This window comes from Ictidomys tridecemlineatus, chromosome 4 (assembly GCF_052094955.1).
Source record: "Ictidomys tridecemlineatus isolate mIctTri1 chromosome 4, mIctTri1.hap1, whole genome shotgun sequence".
Taxonomy (NCBI): domain Eukaryota; kingdom Metazoa; phylum Chordata; class Mammalia; order Rodentia; family Sciuridae; genus Ictidomys; species Ictidomys tridecemlineatus.
This window is the reverse complement of record NC_135480.1, coordinates 73,977,193-73,991,175: the sequence shown is the minus strand read 5'-3', so window position 1 is coordinate 73,991,175 and position 13,983 is coordinate 73,977,193. Positions and strand designations below refer to the sequence as shown.

The window sequence follows — 13,983 nt, the reverse complement described above, 5'->3', positions numbered from 1 at the left end:
CTATGCCCCTATTCCTCCTTTTCAGAATGGGAATGCTTACAATCATATCTTAGAAGAATGCAATATTTTTGACATTCATAAGGGCTCACAGCTAAATTTGCCTTGAGTCTCAGAGGAAATTTTGGACATGGACTTTTGAGCAATGCTAAAAATGTTAAGTCTTTGAGAACTCTTAAAGATGAACTGAATACATTTTGCGTGGCGAGATGGTTATGAGCCTTTGGATGCCAGGAACAGAATAAGAGTTTGGATCTTAAATGTCCTCTAAAGGCCTATGTGTTAAAGGTTTGGTTCCCAACCGTTGGTGCCATTGGGAGGAAGAAGCTTTAAGAGGTAGTGCCTAGTGGCAGAACATTAGGTCATTTGGGGCATGCCTTCAAAGGGAGTATTAAGGCCCTAGTCTCTCACTTCCTCTCTATTTGCTAGCTACCATGAGGTGAACAGCTTTCTCCACCACACACTCTCCACCATACTCTTTGTCAAATACCCAAAAACAAAAGAGCAAAGAAACCATAAACTGAGACCTGAAAAACTGGAAGCCAAACTAAATCCTTTCTTCCTCTAAGCTGGTTATCCCAGGTATTTTGTTACAGTAATACAAAGTTAACACAGAAAACTGGAAAGTTAGCTCACTGGGGTATGCTCTTGAAGGGAATATTGGGACCCCAGCCCTCCTCTTCCTTTCTCTTTTCCTTCCCAGACAAAATGAAGTGAACATTTTGCTGCACCATGTACTCAACACCATAATGTCCTGCTCACCACAGGCCCAAAACAAAGGGCTTACCAGCCATGGACTGAAACCTCCAAATCTGTGAGCCAAAATAAATCTTTCTTCTTTTTTAATTTGGATTATCGCAGGTATTTTGTTAGAGTAAAACAAAGCTAACACAATGTTTTTAAGTATTTAATTACCAAACAATTTATATTTCATTTAAAAAACCTTACATAGCACTATTTGCCAGGCACTGTCCTAAAAACCATATATGTCAACTCGCTTAATCTTCATAATATTCTATGAGATGAGGGCTGGGCATGTAGCTGAATGGTAAAGCACATGCCTGACATGCATGCAGACTTGGGTCCAATCCCCAGCACTGCAGGTAGAAAAAAAAATTCTATGAGCATGATTATTATCTCCATTTTAGAGAAAGAAAATGAGAGCAAAGAGATTAAGTTGCCCAACATTACTACAAAACTAATAAACAGCAGAGCAGGGACTGAAGTCAAGCAAGTGGCTCTTATAAACTAAAACTTCATGTTGAAATCTAATATATCCTAAACAAGGAAAAATAGCCTTTTCTATAGTGCATAATTTCCTACAAAAATTCAGGTTGCCTCCACTGAAAGAAAAACATAAAAATATAGGGAAAATACAACAAAGATTATATAATAACTAATTATTCAGAAACATATATATATCTATCTCAATGAAGTAAACTGGAATACATTAAGTAAGGCACATGATGATTCCTGGGCTAAAAATTTTATTCCCAATCTATAAGAACTAAAGATGAAAGGAGGAAACACAATGTTCACAGCCCTGAGTCAGCAAGTAAAAAGAACAGATCCCAAAAGAATAAAAACAATAAGCTGTGTATCTGTTAACTTTGCTCTTTCCTTCCTTCTCTAAGATCTTAGTACTTTTAAATGAGATAACAAAATATTTAGCAGCATAACTAACACATAATAGGCACTTATAAAATTCCTTCACTCTGCAATAATTACTCCCTGCTGCAAATCCAATTCCTTTTTGTGTTGTGCTCCTTTATTTATTAAATGTTTAAAAGATTTCTGTCTTTGGTAATCAAATGTCTGAAAAAAATAAACGGTAATTAGAAGAACTATAAAGGGCTAGGGCTGTAGTTCAGTGGCAGAGCACTTGCCTAGTATGTGGAAGACACTGGGTTTGATCCTTGGCACCACATACAAATAAACAAATAAAATAAAGGCATTCTGTCCATCTACAACTACAAAAAAAATTTAAAAGAACTATAAAAAACTCAATTATGCAGTTATGTTTCCTCTCCATTTCTCTTATAAAAGAATTAATATAAATTAAAAGTGCTCATTATAACTCTTGTGGTTTGGATACGACTAGTGTTCTAAAAACTCATTGTGAGACAATGTAGGAATGTTCAAAGGTGAAATGATTAGATCATGAGAACTGTGATCTAATCAATGGATTAACCCATTTCATAGATTAAAAATTTGAAAGGACTTCTATACTAAGTGGTAATCATAGGCAGGCAGGGTATGGCCGAAGGAAGTAGGTCACTGGGGGCATGCCTTTGGGGTTTATATTTTGTCCCTAGTGACTAGATATCTCCCTCTCCCTCCCCTCCAGCCTCTCACTCTTTCCCTCCCTCCCCCCTTCTCTCTCCCTCCCTCCCCACCTCTCTCTCTCCTTCCAGAGCAGTTTTCCTCTGCCATGCTCTTCCACCATGATGTTTTGCCAGATCTTGACCAAGACCATGGGCTGAATCTCTGAAACCATGAGCCCAAATAAACTCTTCCTCCTCCAAGTTTTTCTCATCAGTTATTTAAGTCACATTGAGGCAGAGCTAAAAAATAACTTAATTGTTTTATGGTCAAGAAAAACATACAATGTTTTATTCAGAATAGTTCAATTGTCTTCATGAGAATCAAAACTAAGCCACATTTTTATAGCACCAACAGATTCAAAATAAAAACAGAACTTTAATAAAGAAAACTAAAAAAAGATATTTATCTATAGTCAGAAGATATCTGTATTTTTTTAAATAATATTTTTCTCCAGCATTGAGTATTGAATCCAGGGACACTCAACCTCTGAGCTATACCGCCTGCCCTTTTTTATTTTAAAATAGGGTCCCACTCAAGTTACTCAGTCTGACCTCAAACTTGCAACTCTCCTGCTTCAGCCTCCCAAGGAACTAGAATTACAGGTATATACCAGCTAAAAATAAGATCTTGATTTAAAAAATATTAGCATAATAAAGGTAGAATTACTTTATTTCCACAAATAACTATATATTGAAAGTGACTTGATTAATCAAAAAACTTAATTTTATGCATCAACTTGACTAGAACAAGGCCTGCCCAGACATTTGATAAAACATTATTCTGAGTGTGTCTATGAGGTTATTTCTGGTGAAGATTAATATTTGAATTGATAGACTGAGGACAGGAGATTGCCCCTCCTTAATGTGGACGGGTCAATCCACTTAAGATCTGGGGGGGGGGGGCGGCGGCGAGGGAACTCCTCTGGCCTGATTTCTTGAGTTGATTGGTCTTCTTTAGAATTACTAAAACATCAGCCTTTGTTGGGCCTAGAGCCTCTGGCTTTCAGAGGAGCAATTACACCACTGGGTCTCCTGAGGCTTTCAGACTTGTACTAGAACTACACACCCTCATGTGTCTCCAGCTTGCCAAGTGCAGATGTAGGTCCTTCATAGCCTTCCTAATTATGAGCCCATTCCTTATTTTATATAGATAATAGTCATCCTTCTGTATTCATAGGGGATTGAATCCCGAACCATTCACTGATATCAAAATCCACCACGTTTCCTATAAAATGGCAAAATATTTGCATATAATCTATGTACATTCTCCTATATACTTTTAATAATCTCTAGATTAATAGACAATTATTCAATCATCTCTAGATTACATTCCCTACAGTATAAATACTACGTAAATAGCTATTATACTGTATTTTTAAGGGATTAGCACCAAGGAAAACAGGCTACATGTTCATCACTGACTATTTTTTTCCAATACAGCTATGTGTCACTTAATGATGGGAGTATGTTCTGAGAACTGTAACATTACATGATTCCCATCATTGCACAAACATCAGAGTATACATACAAAGTATACCTACACAAGCCTAAATTGTACAGCCTACTACACACTTATGCTATATGAAATATACTTTCAGAATATAGATCTTTGTTGACCAAAATATCTTATGCAGCATATGGCTGTATTTTCAATTCACAGTTCATTGAATCCACAGATACAGAACCTGCAGATACAGAATGTCAACGGTACACACACACACACACACACCTCTGTTACTCTTCACTCCAGAACCCTAATATACTATACCTAAACTGCCCCTACATTTTTATGTTTCAAAGTATAAACTACAAAAGTCAAATTTATTATCTAAAAGAAAATGACAGGAAACCAAGTATCATGGACTAGTATTTATATATCATTTTACAGTTTTCAAGGCTTTTACATAGCTCTATCTAATGATTCCCACAGCAAATACGAGGTAGGTAAGACAAGACTAACATCTATTTATAAAGAAAGGAACCATACTATATATCCCAGAGCAAAATAAAAACTTGGATCTAGGAATTAAAACCCAACGCACTACACCATGCTGCCTCATCAGATACAAGCAACCAGCTTATTTAAAAAAAAAAAAAAAAAAACTAGGGCAGCTTGTTAATACTTTATGGAAAAGGACACAAGCAAATCTTCAAAAGTTTTCATTCACTATTTACCATAAAGCTTCCCTATAATGAAAATCATGCCATCAAGCTTTAATAATAATCATTAAGCTTACACCTTACCTATAATATCCTTACTCTCCTACACTTACAAATTTATATAAACGTTAAGGTTTAAAGTGAAACCTGAAAATGTACATAAGATACAATTTGAGACTAAATATCATTAAGAATAAGATTCAGAATGAGCTCTGCATACATTAAACCCATGTTCTAAACTGAATAATTCTATAATATTTTGGGTAATGTAGGGACAAGCTTGAAAACACATTCCTGTCACTTGAACTTTAGCAATTTAACTCAGTATAAATCTAACCAAAACATTTATTTTTACCCTGACATCTTCTGCATATGTAACTAAAAATATCATGGGCTCTTGTATGAAATACCTTAATTAATGAAAAAAATTAATAATAAACTTTTTAATTGAAGAACTTCATTCAGATGAAAAATAGAAAGTATGCATGTTTATATATTAGCTTCTCCAATAAGAATACTGGGAATAATGAACTGATTAAATGAGTGAACTGAATTCATAAAACAGAACTCAAGCAAACTAAGAGCTCAAGCCAAGCCCAGGAAGTAAGGACAATTTGAGAAAGAGAAGTCACAGATAAGGGGGCTATCTTGATTTAAAAGTACCAACTATTTGTTGATATAAAAATTCTATTAACAAAAGACAAACCCTTCTCAAATTACACTTCAATTCACTCATACTGAAGTCTAATTATTAGTCTATCAAGTAGTCAATAGATATCAAACTCAACTATTTTTGATAGTATAACACTGACCAACTACCTAAATCGAAAAAAAAAAAAAACTTTAACCATAAGTTAACCACAGAGAAAAAAAGAGTACAGAAAAAGAAGTTTACAAAAGATGTTTAACTTCTTACACCTTGATCTACCTTTAAATGAATAGACAAAAAGAAATTATTCAAAGTAGTTTTCTAATACTTATAACTGAAATATTCTACTACAATTTAAAATATAAATTTCATTAGAAAGAAGCCTCCATTTGCGAAAACCAAATGTCAACCAAAAGTTAACAAAAAGTATTTGTTAACCAAATTATTTGTATGGATCTAGGATAATCTTTTCTTGCTGTCTTTGGCTTCAAGTATAAGGCAAGGCCAAATTTGAAGGGAAAGAAATCAAAATCTTGGCTAGGTATTGGATTTAAAAATTGTCACATAAACTTTATTTCTATAGTTTAATTTCTTCTTACTTCTCTCAAGTTCCTTATGCTAAAGGATATATTTTGTGCCATAAACATTTGGTATATAGATATATATATTCACTTAATATATAGTCATATAATCACTATATCAGTTCCTTGGGAAAGGCTTCCCAAAGCCTCCACGCTAGAATATGTCCTCTTATAACACACCTACTTACACCCTATACATCTCCTTTCTTACTAGAATTTTTCACAGTTGTATAATTTTTGTGTTTATTGTCTCCCATTAACTATAATTTCCATGTTCTCTCTAACCCTGTATTTCTGTCTTATTGTAGGTAGTCTTTAATATTTGATAAATGAACTTAGAAAAGAAAGTGAAAAGAGATGAACATTACAATACACTCCCTGGCCTCCAAATGAAGCCATGGTACAGGCAGAACTTCAGGCTGGTCCTGGTTAATTCAGCTCTTCCTGTGCTTGAGAGATGTAAGTTGAAAAAAAAAATGGTACCAAGGCCGATCAGGACAAACTTCCTTCATCACTGTTAAAAGATATATAATGTTTTAAGGAAGCCTCCAAAGTAGATTAATTACAATTCAAATCCCAAAGAGCTATCTAGAATCAAGAAACTAGAATAAACTGATAAAGGTCATGAATCAAAAGACTTACTGGTAATAAATTAAAAGCAAAGAAAAGCTGGCATTCTTATAAAAGGAATCTGCTCATATCTGATGATACCTGATCTAGCACTTATTCCCTGATACTTTTTTTTTCCCTCACACAAAATTCTTTAAGGTCCAATTCACTGAATATTTGTCAATGGTCCTATAAGAAAAGTTAGTTCAAATCTGAATTCCTTCATTTCAATTACTGAGTCTCTTAAGGTAAAATTATGAGGAAAGGAATTTATAAGATTTATAATATCAATTTATAATACTAATTTGATTTACTAATTAATTGGGCTTATAAAGAAATACTATATTTCTGTTTCATAAATCTAAGATGAAACAGATTCATTTCATATTTTATGAAGGAAAAAAATAACCACGAATCTTAATCTGAACACTCTTTTGGAGTATATCAATGAGGAGCAAGCAAGTCAAGATTAGTAATGAATCAAAAGGCAATTTAAAAGTTTGAACTAGGGTCAACTGGAATTCAAACAAATCTTTAATACAGTACTGTACTTTGATAATTAGACTAACCTAGAATATAAGACCCTTAATCATCAAAGCATCAACCTCTCATAAGTATGACCTTGTATTCAGTATAGTCCTTGGGGATATAAACATATTTCACACTCACTGTACTGTACAAATTATGCAACTAATAATAGTCACTTTAATTAACTCCCCTTCCCTAAATATCACCTAGCTCAACACTGAAAAATACTAAGGATGTGAAGTTCTTTTAAACTTTTTTAAATCAAACAAAAGATTTAATGAAAATCTACTGATTCAGAAACATGCATGGTATTGGCACATAATTATTTAGAAACTATTTTCTAATGTGTTTTAGAACCTAACTTCAAATATATATTAATTTTTAGTTCCAACCTATGATAACTAAAGGGGCAAATAATGGTAAACCAGATTTGGCCATCTATTCTCAAAGCTATTAGACAAAAGGGTGAATTGTCTTTACTACAGGTTGGGAAGGGAATAGAGGGGGTAGGTGGAATGTGATGGACATCTTTATCCAAAGAACATATATGAAGACATGAATTGGTATGAACATACTTTATATACAGAGATATGAAAAATTGTGCTCTATATGTGTAATAAGAATTGTAATGCATTCTGCTGTCATGTATTTAAAAAATAAAATCAATGAAAAAAAAGTATTTACTGTAATAGTAAACTCTCAGCTCTCAACTAGAAGTGATGTGCTGGAACTCGTACTTTGTACTCAACAGAGAACAGCCAAAGAATAACAAGAAGTCACATATAAAAAGTTCAACAAAGTCAAAAGGGCACATTAATGAATCAAATTCATCTTTTAATTTCTCATTTAAAAGAAAAAAGATCAAATGACTTTCTTCCATCTCTTATGGAATAATGACAAACCAAGTAAAAATCATTTGTTTATTGAAGACAGAGAAAAAATGAGCCCTAATTTACACCCCTTAAACAAGGCCTCAAGCAAAATTAAATGGGGATTAGGCACAGATTTACAATTTCATTGACCAATCAAAGGTCAGATAATCCAGACAGTGATTCTCAGAAGTTGCCATTGTTTAATGACTCTAGGGTTTCTTTTTTTTTTTTAAGCAAAAAAAAAAAAGCAAATGCCTATTAACAAAAAATTTTAAAAATCTGTGTTAGCTTTGTGTTGCTGTGATAAAATACTTGAGAAAGACAACTTAGAGAAGGAAAAATTTAGTTTGACTTATAGTTTTAGAAGGTCTAGTCCAAGGTCAACAGGTTACATTGCTTTGGGCTTGAGGTAAGACAAAAAGAATCATGGCTGGGAAGGTATGGTGGAGCAAAGCTGCTCATCTTCTGGTCACTGGGAAGTAAAGAGGGAGAATGGGAGTGGTGAGGGTGGGGGACAAGTTATAGTCCCCAAAAACATGCTCCCAAGGACTGGCTCATTTCAACTAGGTCCCACCTACTACAGTTTCTAGCACCTCCGAATCATCTATTCAAATTATCACTATATTGATGGATTAATCCACTGATGACGTTAAAGCCCTCATGACTCAATCATTTCCTAATAGCCCCATTTCTGAACATAACTGCATTGGGAACCAACTCTTCAATACATGAGCATTTGGGGGACATTCCAGATCCAAATCAAAACAGTCTCATTGCTGCTCTTGTTTCTCTCTAGAAAACCTGTTAACCACTGCCTTAAAAAACTCAGTCCATATCATATGTGATTTCCTCAGTGGTTTTCAAATTTTCACAACTAGGAATTCTAACTCTTGCTTAAATGTTTATTCAAGGCCTAGAGGTAATGAACTAATCCTTTATAATCTAACAGATTTGTTAAATTGTAACAACAGATTTGCAAGAGTATATGGCTCACAAGGAGTAGATATTGAGCAAATATTTTCATACTCTCAAGAAGAACATACACACCTAAAGGTGAATGAAAATACAAATGTTTAAATCGTCCTTTCCCAAAAATGCAAAAGAATCTCTGTACTTTGGATTCAGCTAAGAGTAAATGCTATTACCCTAATCTGGAAGTCCTAAAGAAAGCCACCTGGGAAAAAAATAATTAAGAAACATCAAAAATTACCTGGGAAATTAGTGAACAAGTTTTCCTTCTGAATAGGAAAGGCACCTAAGTGCCTTGAACAGCATAGAATTCACATGGGCAATTTTGCATTCTAAATTCCCCACAAAAAACAAGGGCACTACAGTTTAACAACTATTTCAAGTGTATGTATATGGTGAAGGGTACCACTTTCTTTGAATACGTGGCAATAACTAACATCCAAGAAATAAAATATAATTCCTAAATACATTTTTGGTATACTATGTTACAAAATATGTAGGAATCTTTTTTAAAAAACGACAAGAGTGAATTGATGAATGAGGATTAATGTTTTTTACAAACTGTAAAAACACAAAATGTTCATTATTAAAAAGAACAGTACATCTACATTTTGAAATGTTTTAAGCAGATAGTAAATATCAAGAACAGTTGTAGATAAAAAAATGAAAATATAAGCATAAGAACAGATGCATAGAATAAGAGAGTAAATATGATAGGAATGAGAAGAATCCATGTAGCATAATACATAATAATAAGCCGATAAGACCCATTTTATAGGCTCCAGAAAAATCTTGCCCCAAACTAGCTTCCCTTCAGGACTTCTCTGTATCTATCAATGATAGCAAATGCACCAATCAGACCAACTTGAAATCCTAGAAATATTAAATATACTCATGTTGCCTCAGTGTCCTCAGTCTATATGTACTGTTCTTTCTTCCATGAAGTGACTCTAGAACTGTTTTATCATTTGCTCTGCCAACCTGCCCAGTGTCTCCTCACTTCTGCATTAGTCATGTGTTTCTTCATTCATACCTGTGCCCACTCAGACACTTATCATGTACTTACTGAAGTACTATGCTGGTTCTTAATAAAAACTAATTGTTCTAACAGGAGATGGAGATAGAGATAATGACTAATGCAATATTTCAAAAATAACACCATTTTATTAAGGCCCTAATATGTGTCAGCTATTCCTACACACTACTATCCCATTTAAGTCCCTATAAAAGCCTCCAAACATTAGTACAATTATCTTCTTCAAAGCAAGGAAATTAAGATACACAGACATGAAGTAATTTTCCTAAATTCACATTGATAATAAATTGCAAGGTGAGAGTCTACAGGAACCTGACTCTTTCTACTGCTTTGGTAAATACTGCATTAATTCCTCAATATCTTTCGAATCCACCTACCCAAATTCATCATCTCAAAGTACATTTGTACTTGTAATCCCTTGGCTCAAAAAAATCTCTCAATATCTCCTTTTCTCTGACCTTTCAGTAAGAAAAAACAAATGAATCCTGTCCCTTTTTTCCTTACTAGCTCTAAATCTTGTAAATCACTTTACTTCTCTAACTTTGTTTTCTTATCTATGAAATGAGGATAATAGATAATAAGAATGGGGTTGTACAAGGATTAAATAAAATATATGAAGGACTAACCACTTAAGTGTTCAATAAATAGAAGTCATCAATCATAACTTCTGCACCCAAAGTTGTTTAGACAATGGACATATTGCTGCTCTTACAAAAAATCCACTTAGATTTCTGCCTCAATTTGTGTTTTTACCTCTGTTCCATTAAGAATAAGCATTCCAAAAAGTTATGGTAGTACACGCCTGTAATCCCATCTACTCAGGAGGCTGAGATAGAGGATCACAGGTTCCAGGTCAGCATCAGCAACTTAGTAAGGCCCTCAACAACTTAGTGAGACCCTGTCTCAAATTTTTTAAAAATTTTTAAAAAGAGCCTGGAAACTTAGCTCAGTGGTAAAGTACCCATGGGTTCAATTCCTGGAACCAAAAAATAAAAATGTATCTGAGTGGTAGAGTGTTCCTGGGTTCAGTCTCTAATAATTACAAAAAAAAAATTAAAGGCACTCTGAATATTTACTATATGAATCAATGTCTGTCCACATTTAACTTAAAGGCCCAAGTTAAACTCCTCTTCCTCCAAGAAGGCTTCCTGAGCTAACCAGTGAAATTCACTCCTACATGACTATTTAAGATGTATTATAAATTAGAAAATATGCAGTATATCAGTGTTATTTCATTTCATTCTCACAAGAAATATAAAAGTAACAAGCACAGAATCAAACAGAAGGTAACTAAAATTCAAATCCAGATATCCTTGATCCCTTTTAAAAGCCCAGTTTCTCCCCACCATATCACCTTGCATCTTGGCACATAGGGATACACATTTAATCAACAACTAACCCACACTTACAAAGGGCATACTATTGCTATATATTCTAAGTAGCTCTACCCACACAATACATATATAACTGAAACAAGTCTGTTATGAAATAATGCTTAACTTTAGTACCAGCAATGCACTCTAAAATTTTCTAATCTCTTCTATTTCATTTAAAGTAAAATGCTAGTAAGTACCCCCTAATTTTATTTCACAACCACTGATAAGTAAAAACCCAAAGTTAAAACTACACTGTTTGAAATACACTGTAAAAGCTACAAGGCCACATGAGATGGAAAATTTATCCTCTAGAAATACTTAATCCAGTTGGAGATTAAACACAACACTTTTCCCAATTCCTACCCACCCACCATACCTTGCTAGGAAGGGAGGCTATATTCCAGTTTCTCTCCCAAACTTTCCTATTACAGAATATAATCAATAAATTGTCTAGGCTAAAGATATTTTTAAAAAATGCTTGTTGAATGAATGAATAAACAAACAAAGGAAAGTAAGTGCTGGATTTACAGGGGGAGAAATTCCATAGCATAAACTCTCTTTCCACCTAGTTCACAATCTTCTGAGATCAGAAAAAGTCTTTTACGTGTGTGGTGTGGGGATGGAACTCAGGGTCTTGCACATGCTAGGCAAATGCTCTATCATTAAGCTATATCCCTAGCCCAAGAATAATCATTTTGTATAGTTCTATATATCAAGAACTCAATGTTTACAGATGTTCCACTAAAAAAAAAAAAAAATCTGGGGCTTTGGGTATAGCTTAGCAGTAGAACACCTGTCTAGCATGAACAAGGCCCTGGGTTTAACCCCCAACACTAAAAGAAAAAAAAAAAATTGGAACCATAGACTGGCCACAATTCATACGGAAAGGCAGATAAGCATGAATCTTTGCCAAAGCAAATCAAGAAAGAAATTTCTCACTCCTAATAAGTTTATTATTGGCCCATACTTACTATTTAAAGTGATCCTTCCAGTATCAACATTAGCTGGGATCTCCTTAGAAATGCAGACCTACTGACTAAGAGCCCCCATTTTAACATGATCCTTAGGGGATTCCTAATACATTAAAATTTGAGAAACACCAATCTACACCATAAAAATGAAACTGACTCCTTCAACTTCAGAGAAAGTCACCATCTTATCATGTATTATCTCTGTAATACTAATCAGACTTTTCAAGTTATAATAAAAACAGAGCCGTGACACACTTTCAGGCACATTAGGGTATTCTGACTTCAGTGAGAAGAAATACTTGATCATCCATTTAATATTGAATAAAACTTTTAGGAAACTTACAAAAAAAAATCTCTGCCTTCTTAGGACACAGACTCTACAGGCAAAAAAATGAGACAATAAACTTCAGTGGACACAGTAATAAATCTTTAATACCAGGATGAAGTTATTGAAGAAAAGATGCTGGTAACATTTAAGAACAAAACATCTTTAACAATTCTCAGTGTTATGTACACATATTTCCAAATATTCTCTATTAATTGCCCTACGTATAAAATTGTATAATAAAATGACCTAGATGACAAAAATCAAATCTCCTAATCATCTTCACTGATTCAAACGCTAGACTTTTTAAATCATCACACAAAATCTCAAACAAGGAGTCTTTTTTGTGAACTTGCAAAAACACTTGCAAAACCCTCAAGTCACAATCCTGTCATCACAAACTGAGACAAGATCTGTGACTACAGGGTCTTAAGGTGAAATATGCCCTCTTTCATTTAATATATATATATATGAGGAAAGATTGAAGGCATTCATTCTCATTGCCTCGCTGACCTACAAACACCTCTCCATCACAAGGCAAAATAACGCAGAGAGGGAAAATAACGCAGGTCCCTGGATTCAGGATTTTAAATGTCCTACACTTAATCCTAAAAGTTGGGTGCCCATCTTCTTCCCAGCAACAGGCTTTTCGGTGACAGCTCAACCTCTAATTCCCCTCCCCCTTCTCCCGCGTAGAAGTTGGGACATCCGCCCGGTAGGACCTCCCCGCAGCCTTAAACCCACCCAAAGCTGTCAGACCTTTCCAAAAGAGAGACCAACAGCAGGCGAGTCCCCCAGCGCCCCTCAGGGACGCCGACTGAAACCCCGGCCCATCCTCCACACTAAACTCCATCTGGGGGAGAGGCTGGCGGGTCTCACCAAGTACAGGGGGGCATAGATCTTCAGGGACTCCTCCAGGGCGCCCCAAGTGACCTGCAGGAAGGAGACCCGGCAGGAAGGGTGCCAAGTGTGGCCGATCTCGTAGCAGTTATGAGGGATGGACTTGCTGAGGGCCGCCATGACGAGGAGAAGCGCGGAGGGGCCGGGAGGGGGACAGCTGGGGCTCGGGACCGAGCGGCGCGGGCGCCCAACCGCCGCCCTCTCGCGGGGCGGGCAGATAGAGGTGCGGAATGGAGGGTAAAGGTCACGCGAGCTGGGTTACTCTGGGCCAAAGTCCTCGGATGTTGGGCGATCGGCGTATAGCAGCTCGAGGGGGCGGGGCACGCACAGGGGAGGCGGGGAGAGGCGAAGCGTGCGCGCTCCCTGCGGCGGGCCTCCGCCAGGCCTCCGCCGGGGCGCGCTCTCGCTGCCGTGGTGTGCGCTGTCCCCGGAGCCGGGCCCTGGCCCGGGAGCGGGGGATGTGAGGGCCTTCCTCGGAGAGCGCGCGCTTCCTGTGCTGGGAGCGCTGTTGATAGACGCGCCAGCCTCCCTACCCCCTCGCTGGAGTGTAGCTGCGCTGACGGGAGCACCATAGTAGGTTAATTGATTAAATCGTACTCAGTCTCTGTCCTCTCAGAGCCCGGCCAAGTTACGCTGAGGGTAGTGGAACAAAGAGATTACATGACTTTGTTGGGAGTTGGTAGAGA

General features: G+C 36.1%; 1 protein-coding gene across 8 annotated transcripts in view; it reads right to left on the bottom strand.

Annotated features, from left to right (window-relative positions):
• Positions 1-13,635, bottom strand: part of Tmem135 (transmembrane protein 135) — a 236,719-nt gene extending 223,084 nt beyond the window's left edge. For 3 of the 8 annotated variants that reach the window (XM_078046836.1, XM_078046839.1, XM_078046840.1), the window contains exon 1: positions 13,277-13,634. In XM_078046836.1, coding sequence (XP_077902962.1) covers positions 13,277-13,417 — 141 coding nt within the window. In that variant the 5' untranslated portion in view covers positions 13,418-13,634. Of the gene's footprint in view, positions 1-13,276 lie in introns of all 8 variants that reach the window. The other 5 variants (XM_078046832.1, XM_078046834.1, XM_078046837.1 and 2 more) reach the window with 3 other exon arrangements.
• Between the last annotated feature and the right edge of the window lie 348 nt (positions 13,636-13,983).